The 23547-nt window shown below is 41.6% G+C and overlaps 1 protein-coding gene across 3 annotated transcripts in view; it reads right to left on the bottom strand.

The window, feature by feature from the left end:
• Window positions 1-313: 313 nt before the first annotated feature.
• LOC137429902 (ras-related protein Rab-6A) overlaps window positions 314-23547 on the bottom strand; it is a 71247-nt gene continuing 48013 nt past the window's right edge. For all 3 annotated transcript variants that reach the window (XM_068120261.2, XM_068120270.2, XM_078778641.1), the window contains 5 exons: window positions 20566-20671; window positions 12777-12888; window positions 12589-12682; window positions 11442-11508; window positions 314-779 (listed from right to left, as the gene is read on the bottom strand). In XM_068120261.2, the coding sequence (XP_067976362.1) occupies window positions 712-779; window positions 11442-11508; window positions 12589-12682; window positions 12777-12888; window positions 20566-20671 (447 nt within the window). In that variant the 3' untranslated portion in view covers window positions 314-711. The remainder of the gene's footprint in view (window positions 780-11441; window positions 11509-12588; window positions 12683-12776; window positions 12889-20565; window positions 20672-23547) is intronic.

The following is a 23547-nucleotide window of genomic DNA, read 5'->3' on the forward strand; positions in this document are numbered from 1 at the left end:
TTCGACTGAAGGTGGCACAGGAATGTGGAATTTATTGGTTGATCGTTTCCCATTCACTTTTTTGCACAAGTCATTCACGAACCAGCTGTCCATGTCTGACGTTCGACTGAAGGTGGCACAGGAATGAGCGATTTATTGGTTCCATGGTTTAGCAATCACCGTTTCCATATTGTTTGTTTGCTTTTGGTTTCCCACCCGTGCATATCACGGGTACCTTGCTAGTGTATATATCATGTTGCCCTCACAAATGTTTTTGGAAAAATCCCAACCGGGACACGGAATACACCAGCGTTGTAGGAAAATACGCTGAAAGTTAATGCACATATTTCTTTATGAAATCAAACAATCCAGCCCCAATTCCACCATTTAATCAGAGCAGTTGGGGGTCTGCAGGCCACCCCAAAGTGCAACGAGTGGCCATATTAACCACAAGACATATTAACATCGACAAAGCACGAGGCTTCCCATTTACAGCATAAGGATATTTCCAAATAAAGAATCCATCGTGTAACCTCCCTTCATCTTCTGTTATTAAAAAACCAAAGGTTTGTTATATTATATAAAAAAGGGCATAGGCTGGAGAGGCACAATTCGTAAATACATAAAAACATCATAAGATGGAAATTGTAAATTTTGTGCAAACCTGCGGTGAAAAACACAGACCTGCCAAGTAATGCACACAGAGTGAAAGACAAAGAATTGCAGCTGGTGCTAACAGTAGCAGCCCCGACCCTTCGATACTGTGGTTTCCTGCTCCTTGTTCACCTCAATGTCCACCACTGATGATCAAGGGGTTAAGTGAAGATCAATAATGCACAAATGATATTCCACACTATACTCCACAACAGACGAGCAGAAGAGGTGTAAAACAGAAAAACTTTTGTTTAATAGAGATCATTCTCTATTTTACAGCATATTCTTCAAATGAGGTGCAGAGAGTATGTGGAAAAGAAAAATTACACCACTACTATTACTACCACTACCACAAGTTTAACAGCCCCAATTCCATCTTTTTGTGGCTTCGGCTGAGAAAAGCGGACTGCCGTCTTGTGGTTCAGTTATATTAATTACTAGCTGAATGCACCCAGCATTGCCCGGGTTCTTTTTGAATGAATTGAATCTTCTGTACATAGGTCTTACTACGATAATTCAGCTTTTACTCGTGGCCGTAGAAGATTGACTACTATAATTCAGCTCAGCTTTTAATTGCGAAATGGGCCCAGCCCGGGCGAGGCGGCCTCGACCGGCCTCGCCACCTAGCCTATAACCTTCCTGGGGCCCGTCCCGACATTTTTTGTTTCAGAGGTTTCCTCCTATCTTTCACCGTTCAGGAGATTAGCGTGTGCAGACAAACAAACAAATGAAAAATCGGTCAGAGACCCAGGACTTGCCGGAATTAAAAATACTAGGGCATGCCCGTACTATATATAAGCTAGGACGTGCCCGTACGTGGGTGCCCGTTCCTTGCCAAAAAAAAAAAAAAAAAAAAATTTGTGTAGGGGTGTGTGTGTGTAAACATCCTAGGGCGTGCCCGTACGTGGGTGCAAAAAAACATGCGTGCAAACAACAACAACAAAAAAAAACTTTGAAACCACGTGGCAGTAACGACCACAGAACCCCCCTCCCTCTATTTACATGAATGGTTTGGTCCATTCGCAACGACCACAGAACCCCCCCCTCTATTTACATGAATGGTTTGGTCCATTCGCAAAGCCAAAGCGAACGACCACAGAACCCCCCCCTCTATTTACATGAATGGTTTGGTCCATTCGCAAAGCCAAAGCGAACGACCACAGAACACCCCCCCCCCCCCCCCCTCTATTTACATGAATGGTTTGGTCCATTCGCAAAGCCAAAGCGAACGGCGAACGGCTAAATCGCCATAGCTCGGTAAGTACTTGTCCGATTAATTTCAAACCTTGAAAAGGCACATCCTCGGGTCCCCAGCAATATACCTGGCAAGTTTCAAGTATATCGGACCGGTAGTTGTCGAGAAACAGCGGTCACAGACAAACAAACGTACAAACGTACAAACGTACAAACGTACAAACAGAGATTACTGGAATTATAGATAGATGGCGGCTGAACCACGTGACCGATGATCTCATCATGTTTTGTTTTCTAAACTAATTTATTCCTAGATTATGCTCAAGAAATTTCATCTTGATTGGATGAAGTTTTGTACTTGTCGAATTATGACGTCATAATGGAGGCACCTATGACATCATTAACATATTTTATTCCCCATGGAGAGTTCTTTACAATGAGCCATGTCTCAATTTTTTCCATTCAGCACTTTCGGAGATATAGAGGTGCAAAGTTTTTCGGTTTTTCCAAGATGGCGGCCAAACCACGTGACCGATGACATTATTATTATTTTTTCTCCACCAGTTTATGCCGACATGGTGCTCAAGAAATTGCATCTTGATTGGATGAAGTTTTGTACTTGTCGAATTATGACGTCATAATGGAGGCCTTGGCCCTAGAGTTAAAAATTGGGCACAGTCTATTCCAGGGCAAGACAAATATGTGTGTACAGTTTGGCGATGCTATGTGCAACGATGTAGACGTAGTACTGCACACAAACAGACAGACAGACAAACCAACCAACATACTTGCCGGAATCTATTCCGGCAAGTAACAAACAAAAACTTTCTTTTAGGCCGAGAAAAATATATTTCCGGTCTCTGGTCAGCGCGCGCATCGATTTTGACCCTGCACGTCAACAATTTTTTTTTTTTTAAATTTCCAACGGTTCCTACAACAGCACACACCTGTTGTTGCCGGGCCGGTGCGCTATCTCGGGAAATACGGGTCTGTGATGGTCGCCATTGGTATCGACGTTCGCGCACGGTTCTGCTCGACAAAAGTTCCTTTAGTTTGTTCAAATCCAACCAGCCGTTCCAAATATATGAGTAGTGTTGTGTGCCGTGACGTCATGAATCCAATCGGCTGGATATTGTAATTTATTGAAACGATGACGTTCTTTGTCGGGTTCGTGTGAAGCACCCAGAAGGCCGAGAGAGCTGCGGGTGGTCTCGTTAGTTCGGCCTGGATCCTATCTCGTGTGTCATGAATTTGTAGGTGTCTGTGATAATCTGGTGGACTGGGAGAAGAGATCGTGGGAGACCATCGGCCTGTTAGACCACTTGCGCATGCGCAGTGTTGACGCGATCGACGCATTGGAATGTTTGATGGTACTTCGAGCCTTCGAGGCGATCTCGAGAACGAAATGGCAGTCTATAATATGCTTGAAGAACTTAATGATTTTCAGAATAAAAACATTTTAAAATAACTGGAGCTTGTGTTCATTATTTACAAAAAGGCCTACCAGTCCCATTGGCTGTCGTTAATTTCTCTCTGGACGGCGCCACGGCAGATGAGGAGGACCGCAAGGCATGAGGACACAAAAAACACCTTTATATGTGCAATCCATGCTTTTCAAAAAAAGAAGAAGAAAAAAAACCGCATCGCCGCATCAATTTTGGAACTTTGGTCTGACCGGAGACCAGCAATATATTTTTTTCGGCCTTATATATATATATATATAAATATAATACAACAACACAACAATATGCATTTTAAGGCCATTTTCCCTGCTAGTTCGGGGGTTAGCCTTGCGGTCCCCGTGACGATATTCTCGATTTTGCCCTATTTTCTGCATCTCCGCTTGTTAACCCCCTTGCCCGCATTTCTTCTTCCACCATCTTTAGCCAAGTCTTTCTCGGTCTTCCCCGTCCTCTACTTCCTTCTACATTCATTTCCATCACTCTTCTCAACCAGTCACTTTCATCCTTCCTCAACACATGACCAAACCATCTCAACCTGTTCCTCATCACAGCATCAATCACAGGCTCTATTCCCATCATCTTTCGCAATTCATCATTTGTCTTCCTCTCTCTCAACGATACTCCGCACATCCACCAAACCATTCGCATTTCCACCCTTTCCAGCCTTCGTTGCTGCTCCACATTCATTACCCATGTCTCGCTCCCTTAAATCATAACACTTCTCACACATGCAGCATACACCTTTCCCTTCAGCTTCAACGACACTCCCCTCCTCATCAGCACGCCACTCGGTTCCCGAAACTTCTTCCATGCACATCTCACTCTAGCAACCGTTGCCGAGTCTGATCCACCTTCTCCATTCAGCATGTCTCCGAGGTAGCAAAATGTTTTCACACCTTCCAGCTTCACGCCGTCTCCAAGATCCAACTCAACATTTCCTCTATCTGCAGCTCCCTCTGTGCACACCTTACATTTGAATGTAGCTGCCACACTGGTTAATGACCCTCTCAGACCACTACATTTTTGATGAACCCACTCAGCGCACATTGTACATTGAATGGAGTTCACTCCGACACCCTTCCTGCACACAGCACACGGCCACTTCCCAGTTCTTTCCACCTCACCACATGCTTTACCACTTGCCATCACCTTCGTCTTTCCGATATTCACCTTCAGACCTTTTGTCTCCATACATTCCTTCCACTTGTTCATCTTTTCCTTCAGTCCATCCATACTTTCTGCAATCAACACCAGATCATCTGCATACAACAACTCCCACGGTAAAATCACACAAATAAATATAATAAATATAATATAAAATATATATAATATAAATATAATAATATAATATAATAATAATAATAATATAGATATAGATATAGAAGATAGATGATCACTGTAGATGTGATGATGTAGCATTAGCCTATGTAATTTCCTTTTTCCTGTTTATTGTCGACAACGTGCTTGCCATTTTGCGAGATGCCAAAGAAGATTTTGTTCCCGTTTCAATTTGTGTGCTCTACCTGTATCTGTGATTAATTGCTTGATTGTATGACCCGTCCTAGTAATTGTTCTCCTCCATAATGAGTAATCTCTGGGTCTGGACTCTGAGGTTCTGTTACGAGTTTATAATGCTTAGTTTTCTGCCAAGGCAAGTCATGAAAGGCCTAATGTATATTTCGCATTGCAAATGCATGCATAATTTGTTCACTGTACTACCATTAGTGGCCTATTGTCTTATCTGTCCTGGACAGCTTATATTTAATTTGTAATCTTAATTACAGAATCACAGATTAAGGCGAAACAGATTCCTGGCATGTGCACTACACTAACCCTGGCCTACCTTTTCACATGGAATTGTTATACAATTGAATAATAAGCTTTTCAGTTTTAAAGATATCCTGTGCCTCCTTTCTGGCTGCATCACCTGATTGTTACAGGGTCCTCCCCTTATCTCTGGTCTCGGTAGACCTCAGAACCCCGAGAGGGTCCCCGGCAGAAAGATGTGTTATCCTTGGTTGAAATCAAGCAAGTAATGAAACCCTCAATGGAACCAGGAAATGAAACAGTCAAATCAATAATGCAACCACACCAGGTTATGAACAAACAATAATATATTAGAAATCACACAAAGAGAGCCATACAACAATGGGGGCAATATCAAGCCCCTTAACCCCAAACTCACGGCACCTCCCCAATGTCTCTGCACCCCTCCAAGGCGAAGTCCCAATGTCTCTGTGCGCTCCTGCGATCGGGGAGTCAAGGCCCGATCAAAGTCAATTGAGGCGTAGGCGATCGAGGCGACCCCGAGGTCACTTTGTTCAGCACCCAGCAATACAGCGGTGGAAAGGAACCTCACAAAGACGCGCTCCGACGTACAACTTTTGCGGTTCAATCCGCAAGCCTCCGTATAATTCTCAAGTGCCCTTTCTTGCACAGCCGTCCCCGGCAAACCACCGGGGAATAATGCCCAGCCGACACGACCAAAACCGGTTCACTGCAGGTTGCTCGCGTGGCGAAGATGGCGGACGGCTTTCACTCGAACCCGGGCTTTGAGGCCAGGATCCTCCGGAACCTCAATGAGGATAACCCGACGACACAGGCTCCATGCACTCCGGCGATATCTCTTATCGCCCGAACTTCCCTTCAAGGACGCAAAGTTCACTCGCACTGTATGTCGACCGCTCGGTCCGGAGCCTCAACAACCACGTCTCTTCACGATCTCCTACCGCCTCTTCTTCCTCGCTCCACCTCTTCCGGTCACGATCCGTATTTCCGGCCACATTTTACCAGGAGCGCTTTTAAATCTTTTAACTATAATAACCCTTTCCCTTCAACCACAATCACCAGAATACCTCGAACCAACAACAATAATCATAACAACAATCATTAGGGCCGAATCCGTAACACTGATGAAGACCCCAAGCACTCTCCTTGGTCTTCTATTCAGGATAAACCTAAACACTAGCTGTAGCCTCCTCCAGCAAGACCCACAATCATTGTCTCCATGGTCCTTTTTTCTGTATACAAAGTTGAGGCTCGTGTAAGAGCTAACACTTAAAACACAAAACATAAACAGAGACACATAAAACATATAATAAAGAGAGCAGGAGACAAGAAGGGGAGAGAGACGGAAGTACACAAGCACAACAACAGTAGAGAACAGGGACATCGGTAGATCTGTGGAAGGGAGGGGGCTGGGGGGGGGTGGGGGTGGGGTGGGTGGAGGGAAGGCGGGAGGGGAGGGCTACACGGTATAAAACACCAGCGTTGTCGTCATTGGTCTTTCAGGAAAGAAGTCGGAATTTGAAAAAGGTGGATTTGGGGTGCATTAACAGGGGGGTAGAAAAGATCTCAAGGGTTTGGATGGGGAAAGATAAGAGATGGTGGTGAACAGTTGTTTGAAGAAGAGGGTGTGGGAGTTTGTGCCAGAGATGGGAGAAAAGAGGAATGAAAGAGTGAAGGTGTGCAGAGAGTCTTTATTTTGGCAGTTTCCCAGAAGAGGTTTGCTGGCAGATCTTGTGCATCTTGAAGGAATATTTGGGGGGGGACAGAACACAGAGAGAGCTGGGGGAGCTAGGCCAGAAAGGAGTCGGTAGAAGACAGAAGCCAGATCTTTGAGCTGGATCTCCAAAAAGCTAGACCTGAGGAAGCCATGGACATGGAGCTCATCAATAGACTTACTTCAGATAGTACCCATGCAGTGGAAAATACCAATTGCACCACTGGTTTATCCTTTAACCACAAATGTTGCTATCACCGTAACTGCACTGTAATGACTAAATAACTCCCAAATCCAGTCATCAGTGAGGCAATTGACCTTCAGTATGTCCTCAACATTCCTGAGTACAGTACTTGTCAGATTATGTCCTTGGTTATATATTCTAAGAAAAGAGTGGGCCATGTCTTCCCTACAGATCACACTCGTCCAGAAGCGACCAGTCTGAAAATACATCACGAGGCAGAGTGCGCAGTCTATTGCGCTGTGAGCTGCACACACTGCATCGTAAGGGTTCTATGTGGTCGCATAATCAAAAAACATTCAAATTCACATCCACAAGGAAATCTCTCACGCCTGGTGTTCAGCAAGTGATAGAGGTAATATGCCACCACAATAAATGAAATGTACAATAAAATGTAGAGCACAGATCACTGTCAACCTTATGCAACAACTTCATAAATTACAGATGTATTCTGCTTGAACGGAGACAGAAGAGACTGTCCTGTACATTTGCACGGTGATATCAAGCAATGTTGTAGGTGAGTCCACCTGGTCGAAGTCCGAGTCCAGCAGTCCTGAGTCCGAGTACATGGCATTCCGAGTCCGTGTTGTCAGTTTTATAAACCATAACCCTAACACCATGACCCTGCAAAACTAACCCTCTATCTAATGTGGAATAAAGAAAATATTATGTATAAAATTGAGAAATGGAACCAGCTGTATATAAATTAATATACAGTGCATTCAGGAAGTATTCACACCCCTTGACTTTTTCACATTTTGTTATGTTACAGCCTGAATTTAAAATGGATTACATTTTAATTTTTGTCACTGATATACACATAATACCCTCAAATGTCAAAGTGGACTTTCGTTTTTAGAAATCCTTACAAAATAATTAAAAATGAAATACAGAAATATCTAATTTACATAAGTATTCAACCCCGAGTTAATACTTCATAGAAGCGCCTTTGCCAGCGATTACAGCTTCGAATCTTCTTAGGTATGTCTGTATCAGCTTTGCACATCTGAATTTGGGGAGTTTCTCCCATTCTTCCTTCCAGATTTGCTGAAGCTCTGTCAAGTAGGAAGGGGGGCATCGGTGAACAGCAATCCTAAAGTCTTTCCACAGATTATTAATGGGATTCAAGTCTGGGCTTTGAATGGGCCACTCAAGGACTTTCACGATCTTGTTCTCAAGCTATTCCAGTGTTACTTTGGCTATATGCATGGAGTCATTGTCCTGTTGGAGCGGAAATCTTTGCCGTAGTCTAAGGTCTTTTGCACTCTGCAGTAGGTTCTCCTCCATTCATTGTTGCCTCTATCCTTACATGTTTCCCAGTCCCTGCCCCTGGTAAGCATCCCCACAGCATGATGCTGCCACCACGGTAGGGATGGCGTTAGATGGCTAAGGCGCTGTGCTGTGCTGTGCTGTGCTGATGTGCTGTGCTGTTCCGCCAGACGTAATGCTTTGCATTTAGGCCAAATAATTCAATTTTTGTCTCATCAGAACACAGAATATTTTGCCTCATGCTCTCAGTCTCAATCTTTCCCGTGCCTTTTTGCAAACTCCAGGCATGCTGTTATGTTCCTTTTTCTCAGGAGTGGCTTCTGTCTGGCACTCTCCCATAAAGCCTAGATGTGTGAAGTGCTGCAGAGACTGTTGTCCTTCCAGCAGGTTCCCCCATCTCAGCCAAGGGACTGTGTAATTCTGTCAGAGTGGTCATTGGGTTCTTGGTCACCTCCCTGACCATGGTCCTTCTTGCCTGATTGTTCAGTTCGGTCAGACGGCCAGCTGTAGGAAGAGTCTGGGTAGTTCCATATTCTTTCCATCTCCTAATGATAGAGCTCACTGTGCTCTTGGGAACTTTCAACACTCTAGAAATTGTTTTATACCCTTCCCCAGATCAATGGCAAATCCCAATTCTATCCCCAGATCTTTGCCTCCTTACAATTATATCTCAGAGTTCTATGGACAGTTCCTTGGACTTCATGGCAGCGTTTCTGCTCTGATATGCACTGTCAACTGTGAGACCTTATATAGAAAGGTGTGTTTCTTTCTAAATCATGTCCAAAATAAATAAAATTGGCCACAGGTGGACCCCAATCACATTGCAAAGACATCGCAAAGATGAACAAAGGAAATTAGATGCACCTTAGCTCAATTTGTAGTGTCATAGCAAAGGGGTTGAATACTTATTGACTCAGGACTTACTCAGAGGGCGAGGGCTTTCATTCCTCTTTTCTCCTGCCCCTGGAACAAACTCCCTCACTCCCTTCAATCCCACTCCTCCCTCCAGGTCTTTAAAACAGCTGTTCACCACCATCTCTTATCATCTCGATGTCTCCATGTCTCTCGGTCCCTGCTCTCAAATGTTGTGTTTGTGTCCTTCCCCCCCTCTCCCCATCTTGTCTACCGCTCCCGATGTTATATGTTTTATGTGTCGGTTTGTCTTTCTGTGTGATTAATGTTCGCTCTTTCACGAGCCTCGATCTTGTATACAAAAAAAAAAGAAAAAAAAAAAGGACATTTCAGCTTTTCATTTTTAATTAATTTGTAAAAAAAAAATAAAAAAAAAATCCACTTTGATTTATGGGTCATTTGACATTTGACAATTATTAATGTGCAGATCAGTGACAAAAAACATTAATTAAATCCATTTTAAATTCAGTCTGTAACAACAAAATGTGAAAAAGTCAAAGGGTGTGAATACTTTCTGAAGGCACTGTATACAACTGAATTTTTTCTGTTTAAATGTTAATTATACATCGATCAATCAGATTTAAATATACCATTTTCTTTGTTAGGTTCTACTTATTATAATATTATATATGATGCTTTTAATGTTGGTACATGTAGTTTGAGAATTAGAAAAATCATGACACTAACCCTAAACATGACAAAAAACTAAATAAAAAAAACATTAAAAAAAAATATATATCTATCTATAATTCCAGTAATCTCTGTGTGCATGTCTGTGTGTCTGTGTGTTTGTTTGTCTGTGACCGCTGTTTCTCGACAACCACGGGTCCGATATACTTGAAACTTGCCAGGTATATTGCTGGGGACCCGAGGATGTGCCTTTTCAAGGTTTCATATTAATCGGAGAAGTAGTTACCGAGCTATGGCGATTTCTTTACCAAACTCCGCAAGCCGTTCGCTTTGGACCAAACCATTTCATGTAAATAGAGGGGGGGGATTGTCACCGTACTCGCAAGCCGTTCGCTTTGGACCAAACCATTTCATGTAAATAGAGGGGGGGGGATTGTCACCGTACTCGCAAGCCGTCCGCTTTGGCTTTGCGAATGGACCAAACCATTTCATGTAAATAGAGGGGGGGGATATATATAGAGGGCGGGGGGATATATATATATACACAAAGAATTAAGTTAAGCACCCCCCCCCGTTTTTTTACAACCTCGCACATTACAAGTTTGTTGTCGTCAAAACAGTGTAATATACCCATGATATTGCTATATTTTCTGGAGAAGTGATATTATGGTCACATAAAAACATAACAATCATGCCGTTTTCATTATTTTTTTCTGAATAATTTAAGGTGAAATTTTTTGGGAATTTTAGGCATATTTTCACCTCAATTTAAGTATGGAGCTATAGGTCCATCACGGACAGTGTGGATGACGTTTATGTTTTCTAACGTACAGTCATTGTTCTGAGAAGACCTCTAGCGATCTTTGCGTCAATAACGTGTGTAGGACCCACGTGATCGGATCACTACTCAACCCAACTCAACCCTACGAGTGCACTCATCTGCATTTCATCAATGGATAATTGCTAATGTCATACCAATCATTATTTGATCTCACATACCTTAGAATATATGCCAATGTATACATATACACAAAGAATATATATTAGGGGGTGCTTACCTTAATTCGTTGTGTAGGGGTGCTTAACTTAATTCTTTGTGTATAGTACGGGCATGCCCTAGTATATATAAATTTGACGATTTTAGGTGATCTTGACCTTTTGACCTCAAAAGCAATATGCTTCAGTGACCCAAGAAACAAAACCATGCTCAAATTTCAAGTCAATTGGATGAAAAATGTCAATTTTATGCGACCTTGACCTTTGACATTTTGATTTTTTTTTTTAAACAATTGGCTTCTAGCTTTTGATTGGTGAACCAATTCAGTGACTCAATATGCAAATTCTGAAAATTTCAGGTCAATCGAATGAAAATTGACAATTGTATGTGATGCTAACATTGGACCTTTTGACCAAATTATTCATTTGTATTCTCCATACTCTCATAATAATGCTTTGTTGAAAATTTGATGAGAAAAGCTCAAATGGTAAAAAGTTACATCCCGGACAGACACACAGACAGACACACAGACACAAGTGATTGCAAAATCCCATCTCCCGCTACGCAGGGGACGGGCTGACAAGCATTCGATTAGGATACTGTCTTGTTCCGTTGTCTCCATCAAGTCGTCTGTACCAGGCAATGTTGAGGCAACGCTTCGGAACAGCTAGAACACGGGAAGATAAGAAAATAGGACATGGATGAAGAATGGTTTTTGACCAGAATATCTCGTGTTCTTATTTTAGTAAATTAAGTTGAAAGGAGACTGACATTTTCGAGGTGAACTTAGTTTGGCTTTCAATCAAGTGAAATCTACCTCTGCTTTGTTACTGGTTATAACTCACTTTGTCCAAGAATGTGACTCAAGTACTTGTTCCACTCGGGTCTTCAATTGCTAATTAATAGTAGGATGTGAGAAAGCAATCAATTCGCAAGGATATAGCCTTATTGATACAAAATGAAAAAAAAAAAAGTATCCTTAGAATGCGCAAGAAAAGCTACACATAATAAAGAAGCCACAAGCCACAATAAATTTATTATTTAATTAATTAATTAATTAATATTAATTTATTTAAATATTGAAGCCACAAGGTGGAATGTCCCTGTTTCTCAAATATCTCCAAAAAACACATCACCGTCAGCACTGTGCTTTTCGAAAAAGAAAAAGAAAAACATATCAAGCCACAATAAATTTATTATTATTAAATTACTTAATTAATTAATTAATTAATATTAATTTATTTAAATATTGAAGCCACAAGGTGGAATGTCCCTGTTTCTCAAATCTCTCCAAAAAACACATCACCGTCAGCACTGTGCTTTTCGAAAAAGAAAAAGAAAAACATATCAAGCCACAATAAATTTATTATTATTAAATTACTTAATTAATTAATTAATTAATATTAATTTATTTACATATTGAAGCCACAAGGTGGAATGTCCTTGTTTCTCAAATCTCTCAAAAAAACACATCACCGTCAGCACTGTGCTTTTCGAAAAAGAAAAAGAAAAACATATCAAAGCTGAAATGAATTGTAACATTCATACGATTTTGAAGGATTTTTTTTTTTTTTAAGTATCAAATTTACTTCCAAACAATAAAAATTTCAACATAAAGGCAAGTACAGAAAGAAAACGGAAATCAAATAATTCACAGATATGATAAGTGGAAGAATAATTAGCAGTGTGCAACATATGCAAATGTTAAAATAAAATATTTTACACCATGGCAGACATTGGGCATCACCTGTTTCACATTGTAACCAGACTTCGCACTCGTTTCTAAAAACATGACGTCAAGTTCTCGCGCTTTATCCTTTCCTTCCTCAAAGCTGATCTGCCTGTAAGGAGATGTTTGCTTATTAAAAGAACAAATCGATGCAAGCATTTGCTGAATTACGTTTGAAAATCATGGATCAGGTTCGCGAAACCAACCGTTTTTCTGCCAGATCAGTCTTGTTTCCCACCAGGAATACAACAACCTCATGTCCTCGCTCTCCACGAACATTTTTTATCCAATGAGACGACTGCTCAAACGATAATATGTCTAAAAAAAAAGAAGATAGGGGTGGATCCAATTAGAAGCAATCAAACGTAATCACAACTGAACTAGCAGAAAAGGCCCTCAAAATGATGGGCGACCCTTCTGTATTTTCACACTATTCAGCCTTGAAACCTCGGGCTAAGGCCGAAATTATGTGACAAAAGCTATTTGAAGACCCGAGTGGAAGTACGTGAGTCACATTATTGGGCAAAGTGAGTTATAACCAGGAACTCCATCTACAGTGTGGTAACATTCCATGTCTGTAATAATTTTGCAGTGTTATTTTGTGACTTGAGTACTTCTTTCACTTGGATCTTCAATTATTGTACAAACTGCTCATCCCTTTATTTGGGCGGTGTATAGACAATAGACTGTTGCAACTGTTACGAATTCCGGATTTATGTGAATTACTATTCAGGTCATTTATTATTCATGTTTATTCTATTAAAGGTTGTTGTGGTTAAATGGTCAGAAGCGCTCCTGGTACCAACGAGACCGGAAACGGGATCGTAAAACCGGAAGAGAAAAGAGGAGGAAGACAAGGTCGGGAGAGAAGCGGCCATCTTGTTCCTCGCCCAGCTCCGACACGAGCGGCGTCGATATTGATCAGCGTTGGGAACGCTGAGTTTGAAAAGCCCGTCTGGCGAGAGGAGTTACCTGCGCGGGGTAATTACCGGTTATGCGTCAAGTTGCTGGGGGTTCCTGCACGGAACCAACCGTCCGGCACCGTTCACCTAATCGTCTACAAGGACGCGTACGGCAGGCGCCTGGGGCCTCGCGCGCTTTGCGAGCCCCGGAGCCGCGATCATGAGCACCGACCTCGGTGGGCTGCCGAGGAGGTGTCCGCTACAGCAGCCGTTCCCGGTACGGGACGTGCACGGTTGAAGCACGTCAGGAAGGGTCCGTTCAACCGCCCGTGTGCGGAGATCGAACTACAGGGGCCCCGAGACATTGTGAGAGACATTGACCATGGAGGGAGCCATGAGTGGGGCTCAAGGGAGGAATATATAAGATGGCCATCTTAGAGCTATTGTTGATGAGTTTACATCTTAGTAATATTGTTGATTGATCATTGATTGTTGTTGATGGATTGAGAATATATTATTAATTAATCCGGATCCTTGGTGTGGGGTTGCTTATTGACCTGAATTGTTTGTGTCTTTCATATTGATTGCCTTACGAAAGCGTATAAATCATCTATCTTTCTGGCGGGGTTCCTCTCACGGTCCGGGGGTCACCGAGACCAGGTAGTCACCGGGAGGACCATGTAACACAACCCGGATTACATACATGAAGTAAAAACATGCCTAATGCTTATGATGGGTGACCCTTTTATATTTTCACACTATTCAGCCTTGAAAACTTGGGATAAAACATTCATTTTTTTTATACAAATTGCTCATCACTTTATGTGGGTGGTTATGTAGGCCACCGACTACTACTGTAATCGCTCCGAAAACTAATAAAATTAACCCGGGTTACATACATGAAGCAAAAACATGCATACTGCGTGTGTGCATATATAATACATTGTGGTTATATACTTGGGATAATCCCAATTCCACTGGGCCATGGGCTGACACTCGAGGCCTGTGGCCTATGCACCTTCACTAAATGGTGTATGAATGTAGTTTTTTTCAGGTTACAATTGTGGATGGAGTCGGGCCAGCTGTCTAACCAATGGGGCGAAGGCAGTACGTCCATCTACAAATGACTCTCTCCATCACCACCATATATTTTTTTCTTCTTTCACCTTGCATCTACAAAAGTTACCAAGATGAGAGATAAACATATGAGGAACGTTTTGACATAAAATATCTTAGGGTCATGAGTTTGAGCCCCTGTCGTGCCATTGAAATAACACTTCGTGTGTTCACTCAGCCTGTCATCCTTCTGAGGTTGGCAACATGAGTACCAGCTAACTGGAGTAATAAGCCATTTTAGTATCCTGCGTTGGAGTGGCAACCCGTACATGATTGTACTCCTCAGCCAATGAAACTGCCATGGCAGCCCTATGTGCCTCATGGTGTGAAAGGGATGGTTTTATTTTACCCCTGTTTTTTGTCTGTGAGCAGGATATCTCAAAAAGTTATGGACAGAGTTGGACGAAATGGTGGACATGTTGGGTGTGTGACAAGAACAAACTGATTCGACTTTGGTGAAGATCCGGATACAGATACTATAAGTACCCCACGCACGCGAAGCGAAAAGTGGGGTTAAGCAATTGGTTCACTTTGTCTATCTGTCGCCTTTTTGGCACTTTCAAAACCTCCCGTTTAGCAGTACGTGGACAAAATATTACGGCATTTCATGTCATCATGACCAATCACATTTGCCGCTCACTCACAGACCCGCCAAAGTCCTTATTTCTCAAAACTGTGCGGGGTAAGGTGTTCTATGACTCGTGTTTTAAGTGATTCTTCACCATTGAGAAATAGGGCCAAAAACAATATATAGCACGATATTTCAAAACGTTGTGGATGAGTTATGACAAAATTTGGTGGAGGATTTGCGATTTTAGTTGAGGTCCGGATGCAGATCCGGCCTATTAGTGGGATACAAAACTTAAACTGTTCAGCCTGGTGCAGGTATGCGCTCGTCGAGTGCCGTTCTAGTTTATCGTGTATAGAGGATTAGCAAACATGTTGGGCTGCTTCCCAGGACTGTAGGTGCAAAACAAACTTTTAAAAGCAGAATAAACTAGAAGAGCACTCGGTAGAGTACATACCTGCACCAGGCTGAACAGTTTACATTTTGTATCCCACTGATAGGCCAGATCTGGATTCAGACCTGAACCAAAAGCTAATGGGCTTGTTCTTGTCACATAACCAACTCATCCACCAAGTTTAGACATAAGTCGTCCATAACTTTTTTTAATATCATGTTATATATCGCTTTTGGCCCTATCTCCCAATGTTGAAGATTCACTTAAAAAGTAAATAATTCTCATATCCGAATCCAAATTCAGATCTTCACCAAAATCGAATCGATTCTTCCTTGTCACACACCAAACACGTCCACCAAGTTTCGTCCAAATCCGTCCATAACTTTTTGAGATATCCTGCTACGTATCGTTTTTGGCTCTATCTCCCAATGGTGAAGAATCACTTTAAAAATTCTAGTAGCCGGATCCAAATCCGGATCTTCACCAAAATCGAATCGATTCTTCCTTGTCATGCACCCAACCGGTCCACCAAGTTTAGTCCAAATCCCTCCATAACTTTTTGATATATCCTGCGATGTATCGTTTTTGGCCCTATCTCCCAATGGTGAAGAATCACTTTTAAAATTCTAGTAGCCGGATCCGGATCCGGATCGTCATCAAAATCTAATCTATTTGTCCTTGTCATGCACCCAACCGGTCCACCAAGTTTAGTCCAAATCCGTCCATAACTTTTTATATATCCTGCGATGTATCGTTTTTTGGCCCAATCTCCCAATGGTGAAGAATCACTTTAAAAATTCTAGTAGCCGGATCCAAATCCGGATCGTCACCAAAATCGAATCGATTCTTCCTTGTCATGCACCCAACCGGTCCACCAAGTTTAGTCCAAATCCCTCCATAACTTTTTGATATATCCTGCGATGTATCGTTTTTGGCCCTATCTCCCAATGGTGAAGAATCACTTTTAAAATTCTAGTAGCTGGATCCAAATCCGGATCTTCACCAAAATCGAATCCATTCTTCCTTGTCATGCACCCAACTGGTCCACCAAGTTTAGTCCAAATCCGTCCATAACGTTTTGATATATCCTGCGATGTATCGTCTTTGGCCCTATCTCCCAATGGTGAAGAATCACTTTAAAAATTCTAGTAGCCGGATCCAAATCCGGATCTTCACCAAAATCTAATCTATTTGTCCTTGTCATGCACCCAACCGGTCCACCAAGTTTAGTCCAAATCCGTCCATAACTTTTTGATATATCCTGCGATGTATCGTCTTTGGCCCTATCTCCCAATGGTGAAGAATCACTTAAAAAATTCTAGTAGCCGGATCCAAATCCGGATCTTCACCAAAATCTAATCATTTCGTCCTTGTCACATACACTACGTCTCTGCCAAATTTCGTCCGAATCCGTCCACAACTTTTTGAGATATCTTGTTCACAGACAAACGGTCAAACAGACAGACAGGGGTGAAAACATAATTTCCATCCACATTCGGTGGCGGAGGTAAACATACAATAAACTACATGCTAGTAACACAATAACTAATGAGTAACTACAGTACATTCCAGTTTTGGGAATTATTCTGTCCTCCACCCACTACTCCACTACCCCTTCCCTTCCCCCCATATAGTGAGGTACCTTCGTAACAAAAATGCCAAGGATTGTTACACGGTGGACAAAAGCACCATTTTTTTCACCAAAGCTTTGCCCATTTGTTACAATAAAAAAGCGGGTAAGTTGCAAAAAATCGGATGACAGGAAGTGTACTTTATGACGTCATAATGACGTCACAATCTACTACCGAGCCCGTAGAGCAAGTAAATGTAGAAAATAAGGTTGCGAAGCATTGCGATGAGATTCCAAGTCATTAATTTGACATTTTGAGGGTCAGGGAATTGAAGAGTGATGTAATCAATGACATTTACGCAACCATAAGCTGATTTGCTATTGCAGTGACGTCACTATATTCTAATTTTGTTGAAAAAAAACAAAGAATATTTGATTATTGACATAAGTGCTACAATTAAAGTATTTGTCGACATGACTCCTTGTTCTTTTCCATATAACTAGATTGTGATCTTTAAACTCTTGCAACCAATGAAATTTAAGCCTACATGTCTTTCTTTGTTGAGTTTGACATGTTTACACATAATTTTAACACAGGGAAAATATACAGTTGTGTGGGTGCAAGTTTTTTTGTTTAAAAAAAAATATTTTATGCGTATGAAACAGTAACTATATAGTTATAACAGACTATTTAATTGACTATCCCATCATTTCTTGAACGGTCACTGTACAGAGGATGATAATTTTGAATCATTTTAGGCATACGGCAATGTGTGAATTTAATCCTCTGAAAATAAAGGAAATTGGGTATTTTAAGCATAAGGGACGTCTCGAAGTAAATAATCTGTAAAAAGCTTCATCTATCTTGAAGATGAAAGAGAACCTCTTCAAGTTATCTGATCTTCATGATCTATATGAACGTCGTCTTCAAAATCTTGGGCAGGATGTCTCAATCAACAAGAGTCGTTTGAAAAGCAGACTTCTTGAACACTTTGCTGACACAGGTGTGCAAGTTTGAAAAGCAGACTTCTTGAACACTTTGCTGACACAGGTGTGCAAGTTTGAAAAGTAGACTTCTTGAACACTTTGCTGACACAGGTGTGCAAGTTTGAAAAGTAGACTTCTTGAACACTTTGCTGACACAGGTGTGCAAGTTTGAAAAGTAGACTTCTTGAACACTTTGCTGACACAGGTGTGCAAGTTTAAAGCAGACTTCTTGAACACTTTGCTGACACAGGTGTGCAAGTTTGAAAAGTAGACTTCTTGAACACTTTGCTGACACAGGTGTGCAAATTTGAAAAGCAGACTTCTTGAACACTTTGCTGACACAGGTGTGCAAGTTTGAAAAGCAGACTTCTTGAACACTTTGCTGACACAGGTGTGCAAGTTTGAAAAGCAGACTTCTTGAACACTTTGCTGACACAGGTGTGCAAGTTTGAAAAGTAGACTTCTTGAACACTTTGCTGACACAGGTGTGCAAGTTTGAAAAGCAGACTTCTTGAACACTTTGCTGACACAGGTGTGCAAGAGCAGACAGATGGCAAAAGCATCGTTCTTGTGTTTCCAGAGGGAATGCAACAAATGCTCAATGATTCTTTGCTCGAACACAGCTATGAATCAGAAGCTCTCCTTTTTGCAAAATTAGCAAAAATATTCCGAGAAGAAATATTCAGAGAAACGCACTTCGAGTTTTCTGGCAGTTTCCCCCCTAAGTGCCAGAAAATGCTTCCCAGCCTCACACTCCTTTAATCAACGATCCTGTATGGACCACACATGAAGAGCGATGTTGATGATACTCAGGCCAGTCAAACAATGGCTGTTATACCTGCACAATTCGAAGAAAAGTTTCAAGAAAGGGGCCACTCCCAAAAAACAGTCTCCAGAGTGAGAGCCTCCACTTCCTGTCTACATTGGATTGAATATTCACACACTGACGAGGAACAGAACACTTGTTGACCAACTGGCTAAACTGGGATTGAGCATCTCCTACAGCCGGGTCCTGCAGCTGGAGAATAAATTGGCATCTGCAATGTGTGACGTGTTCACTGCTGATCAAATTGTGTGCCCATCTATTCTCAGGAATGGACTCTTCACTGTCGGTGCACTGGATACCATTGACCATAATCCCTCGTCCACTACAGCCAAAGGATCTTTTCATGGAAGTGGTCTACCCTGCACAGAACTTTGCAGTTGCAACTGTCAGAAATAATTTGCTTGCAGCTACAGCTCATCACTGACACTGAGCTATCAATCTTATTCCACATCTGTGCAAATGTCAACTTTGAACAATGAATTACTCGCCTTGAGTATAATTAGGGTGTTGAATATCAATCCTAATTGCAGAATCAATGAGACTGGTAATACCTCGTAATATTCTCTCACAAAGGCATGAGTAACAATTACAGCAATGATATAGCATAAAACAGATGTGTGTGTGTGTGTGTGTGTGTGTGTGTGTGTGTGTGTGTGTGTGTGTGAGGGGGAGAGTGGAGGCTGTCACTGTGGTAATAATGACATGACATCATTATTTTTTTACATCTCAATGGAATCATTGATCACAACAGGGGAGAGGAGCGCGACTATGATGTATATACATATTTAATTCAATATGTTTAATTTTTAACCATCTATCCTTTTATTCAACGAGCAGATGACATAATGATGACGTCATATAATGTAATAGCTCAGTCTAACTAAAAAAAAAAGTGCGGCTGCATTAAATTCTGTGACCCAACAAGCATAGCCTTATGAACTAAAGACTCTCCATATGTCAGTGTTCACTAACCAATGCAATTTGTATGTAATATGAGCTTATTTTTAGTTGATGATGTCATAATGACATCATAAATCTTTTAAAGATTGTCTAAGAACAATATTGGCAACTGCATTTAATTCCTTCACCTCAGAAACATATTTTAAGGTCAAAATACGCTCCACGGCTTACTCCTAACTAATTAAACGATTTTTAAAATAAATAATTGTGTAATAATTAGCTGATGACGTCATAATGACGTCATATATTGCCCTTCCCATTATCTAATTTTTTGCAGCTTACTTTTTTTCTAAAAGGTATGCCATGGAGATGCTTTGTTGAAAAAAATGGTACTTTTGTCCACCGTGCAACGATATTTTCACTAAGGTACCTCACTAATAACCCCTCAACCCCTACCCCATTCCACTGTTCTCAATTGCATCTATTCCTTTTGTGGGAGAAAATCACTCATTGTCTTCTTTGCTTTTGCTAAGGTCGTTTGAATTGAAAGATAATAAATAAATTTAAAAAAACTTGCACTCTTCTACTTCTTATACAAAATCCCAACCACCAGGCTCTTTCTCTACCCACCTACACTAAAAGTCCTAAAATACTCCAAGATAAAAACGAATGAGCAGAAAATACAAAAGAGGAAAACAGCAAGATGAGCTTATTTGATGAGAGCAAAGCTACTTGTGACATCGTAGACGACGACCGCTGCTGCCGAATCTCGTATGTAACTGGGAATAAGAGAACGAAAGCGCTCTTGTCCTGCTGTGTCCCACAATTGCAGACGCACCTGTGGTGAAGAAGGTGACACAGGAAAGGTTAGACGAGAAATACCAGCATGCAACAAAAATATGACCAGTGAAAGACAAAATCAATGGAGTTTTCATTCTCACTTTTTGTGGAATTATCTAATGAAGAATGATAATATGGGAATGAAATATTGGGAAAGAAAGATAAATATGCCTAAGCTTGTGTAGAGGCAGTAGTTTGTGATAAGACCTTAACCAGCATTTGTGTTCGCATAGTCTTTGGAAATTTTGGACATGTATTAAAGACATGTGGTCGGGTTAAGGACTCCATCCTCAGGCCATTTTGTTTCCTACCACACCACCAATGAAGTCTTCCTCCCGTCTCCCCTCCTTCTCAGTGTTTGAGATGAAGCATTGTTCGACAAATGCACATTTATTGCAGTTATTTATATAAAAAGTGAAATGTTTGCATGTTACGTTCCCATATTACATGTATGTGCAAGGACTATTTGAAGTTTATTCCAGACGTTTCCCCTCAATTTGCACGAGCCGTTGGCCTGAGCATGTGCTGGGACATCTTCACATACATTTGCATGAAGTGCACTACGGCTGGTTCAAACTGACCGTTGCTTGGGCCGACTTATTGGTGGGCTGGTCGGAACTGGGACCGGGAAGGAGCATCGGGAATGTAAGATGCGCTAGCAGGAGGAGATCTGGAGCGGGTCATCATATTCACAGCAGTTCCTCAATCAGTGTTGGCTACTAACATTCACCTGTCACTTGCCTTGCTCTCATTCTTCCCCCACTCTCCAAATCCCTGCATCCTCTTATCAGGCCTGTTCCCTCTCCTTACTTGCCCCTTTTTAACTCCTTGCCTAAATACGATTTTATTTTCCTTGTTCTTTAGCTTTCTTTTCCTGCTGGCCAATGGCAAACACGAATGCACATGATTACAGTTTTCATTAAATGCTTACAAATAAAATTCCAAGGTTAGCTCACTCTTTTGCTGCGAGTCATTTCATCATTGGAATCTCCTGCCATGAAGCTATCTCCGAGGGCCTTTCACTGACTCACCACAGGCAGGTTGGTGGTCTTTCTGTCTTCCACCGACTCCTCTCCGGCCTTGCTCCCCCAGCTCTGTCTGTGCTCTGTCCCCCAAATATTCCTGCAGGTCGCACAAGATCTGCCAGCAACCCTCTAATGGTGAAACTGCCAAAATCAAGACTCTCTGCTCACCTTCACTCCTTCATTCCTCTTTTCTCCCACCTCTGGAACAAACTCCCCTGCTCTCTTCAATCCCATTCCTTGCTCCAGGTCTTTAAAACAGCTGTTCGCCACCATCTCTTATCTTCCCCCATACAAAACCTAGATCTTTTCTACCCCCGTTAATTCACCCCAGATCCACTTTTTTTGAAATGCCGACTCCTTTCCTGGAAGTCCTAGCAGTGTCTATGTGTTTTATACCTCTCTCACCCCTCCCCCTCCCCCCCCCACTTCCCGGTGCCTCCTCCCCCCAAGCCCTCTCCCTCCCACAGATCTCCCGATTTCCCTGCTCTCAAATGTTGTACTTGTGTGCTTCCCTCACTCTCCCCATCTTGTCTCCCGCTCCCTTTATCTTATGCTTTATGTGTCAGTTTGTCTTTTTGTGATCAATGTTAGCTCTTACACGAGCCTCGATCTTGTATACAAAAAAAAAAGAAGAGTGTAATGTTACTTGATCAAAAATGAACCGTTTGTGCTTCGATATTGTGTGGTCGTTTTGACCCGGAAATGGTTGCCGTGTTTTAACTGCGGAATGGTTTCACATTATAATTTCTTGTCACAATCCCACATTGTTTCCATCCTTTTACATTTAAAATGTTTTTTTAAATACTTGTTCATTTGCTCATGCAACTACCATTCTCCAACTACAACTACTTCAAATGCAATTGAAAAGGAAATTTAAAAGATTACCTCCTCAGTTTCTTTTAAAATCCATGACAACCTTAAAATCAACTTTGGATGATCATATTCCAGTTGATAGGTACTTTTGCAAACTCTAGGTCAGAACAATCTCTACCATTATGTAAAACTTCATAATCAACTAGTACGGCACTCCGTAGAGCGCATACCTCCGCCAGGCTGAACAGTTTACATTTTGTATCCCACTGATCTGGATCTGACATGAACCAAAATGTTGTTGTCGTCACTTGCCCAACTTTTTGAAATATCATGCTACATATCGTTTTTGGTCCCATCACTCAATGGTGAAGAATCACTGAAAAACAATTTAAAATCTCGTATCCAAATCCGTACTCAGATCTTCACCAAAATCAAATCGATTTGTCTTTGTCCACCAAGAACACCCAACCTGTCCACCAAGATTCGTCCGAATCCATGCCAACTGTTTGAGATACCTTGATCACAGACAGACAGACAGGAGTGAAAACATAACTTCCATCCACCTTCGGTGGCAAAGGTAATTATAATCATTTAGTTTGCTTTTTCAACAAGGATAATGAGAAAAATAACTTTCTACTTTTAAACTGGTTAGTTCTCCAAAACGAACAACTTGCAATTGAAACCTTTTCCGCATTATGATTCGAAGAATATTCAAGTCGAATAAAGTTGAACCAACTGTAAATGCCATGGCAGATCCCCATCTTTGACTTTTGGACAATCCCCATATATATGGTGTCGTCATGTTGAAGAATTCTCTTTTTTATGGTATTTTGTGCATTGCGGTCTCAGAATAACTTGGCTAGAATCACTACCGATTTGGTCGTTTGTGCCGCAATAGTTTTGTGCTGTGCAATCTGTTTTGTAGCCTTTCATGCAACCCGACAAGATGATTCATAAACTTGATGAAAGTGAGTTAAAACATCTCCCACCCCCATAGTCTGGCACCAATGAAACAATAAAGATATCAGTCCTCCAT

This window comes from Myxine glutinosa, chromosome 1 (genome assembly GCF_964187855.1).
Source record: "Myxine glutinosa chromosome 1, kmMyxGlut1.1, whole genome shotgun sequence".
In the NCBI taxonomy this organism is placed as follows: Eukaryota; Metazoa; Chordata; class Myxini; order Myxiniformes; family Myxinidae; genus Myxine; species Myxine glutinosa.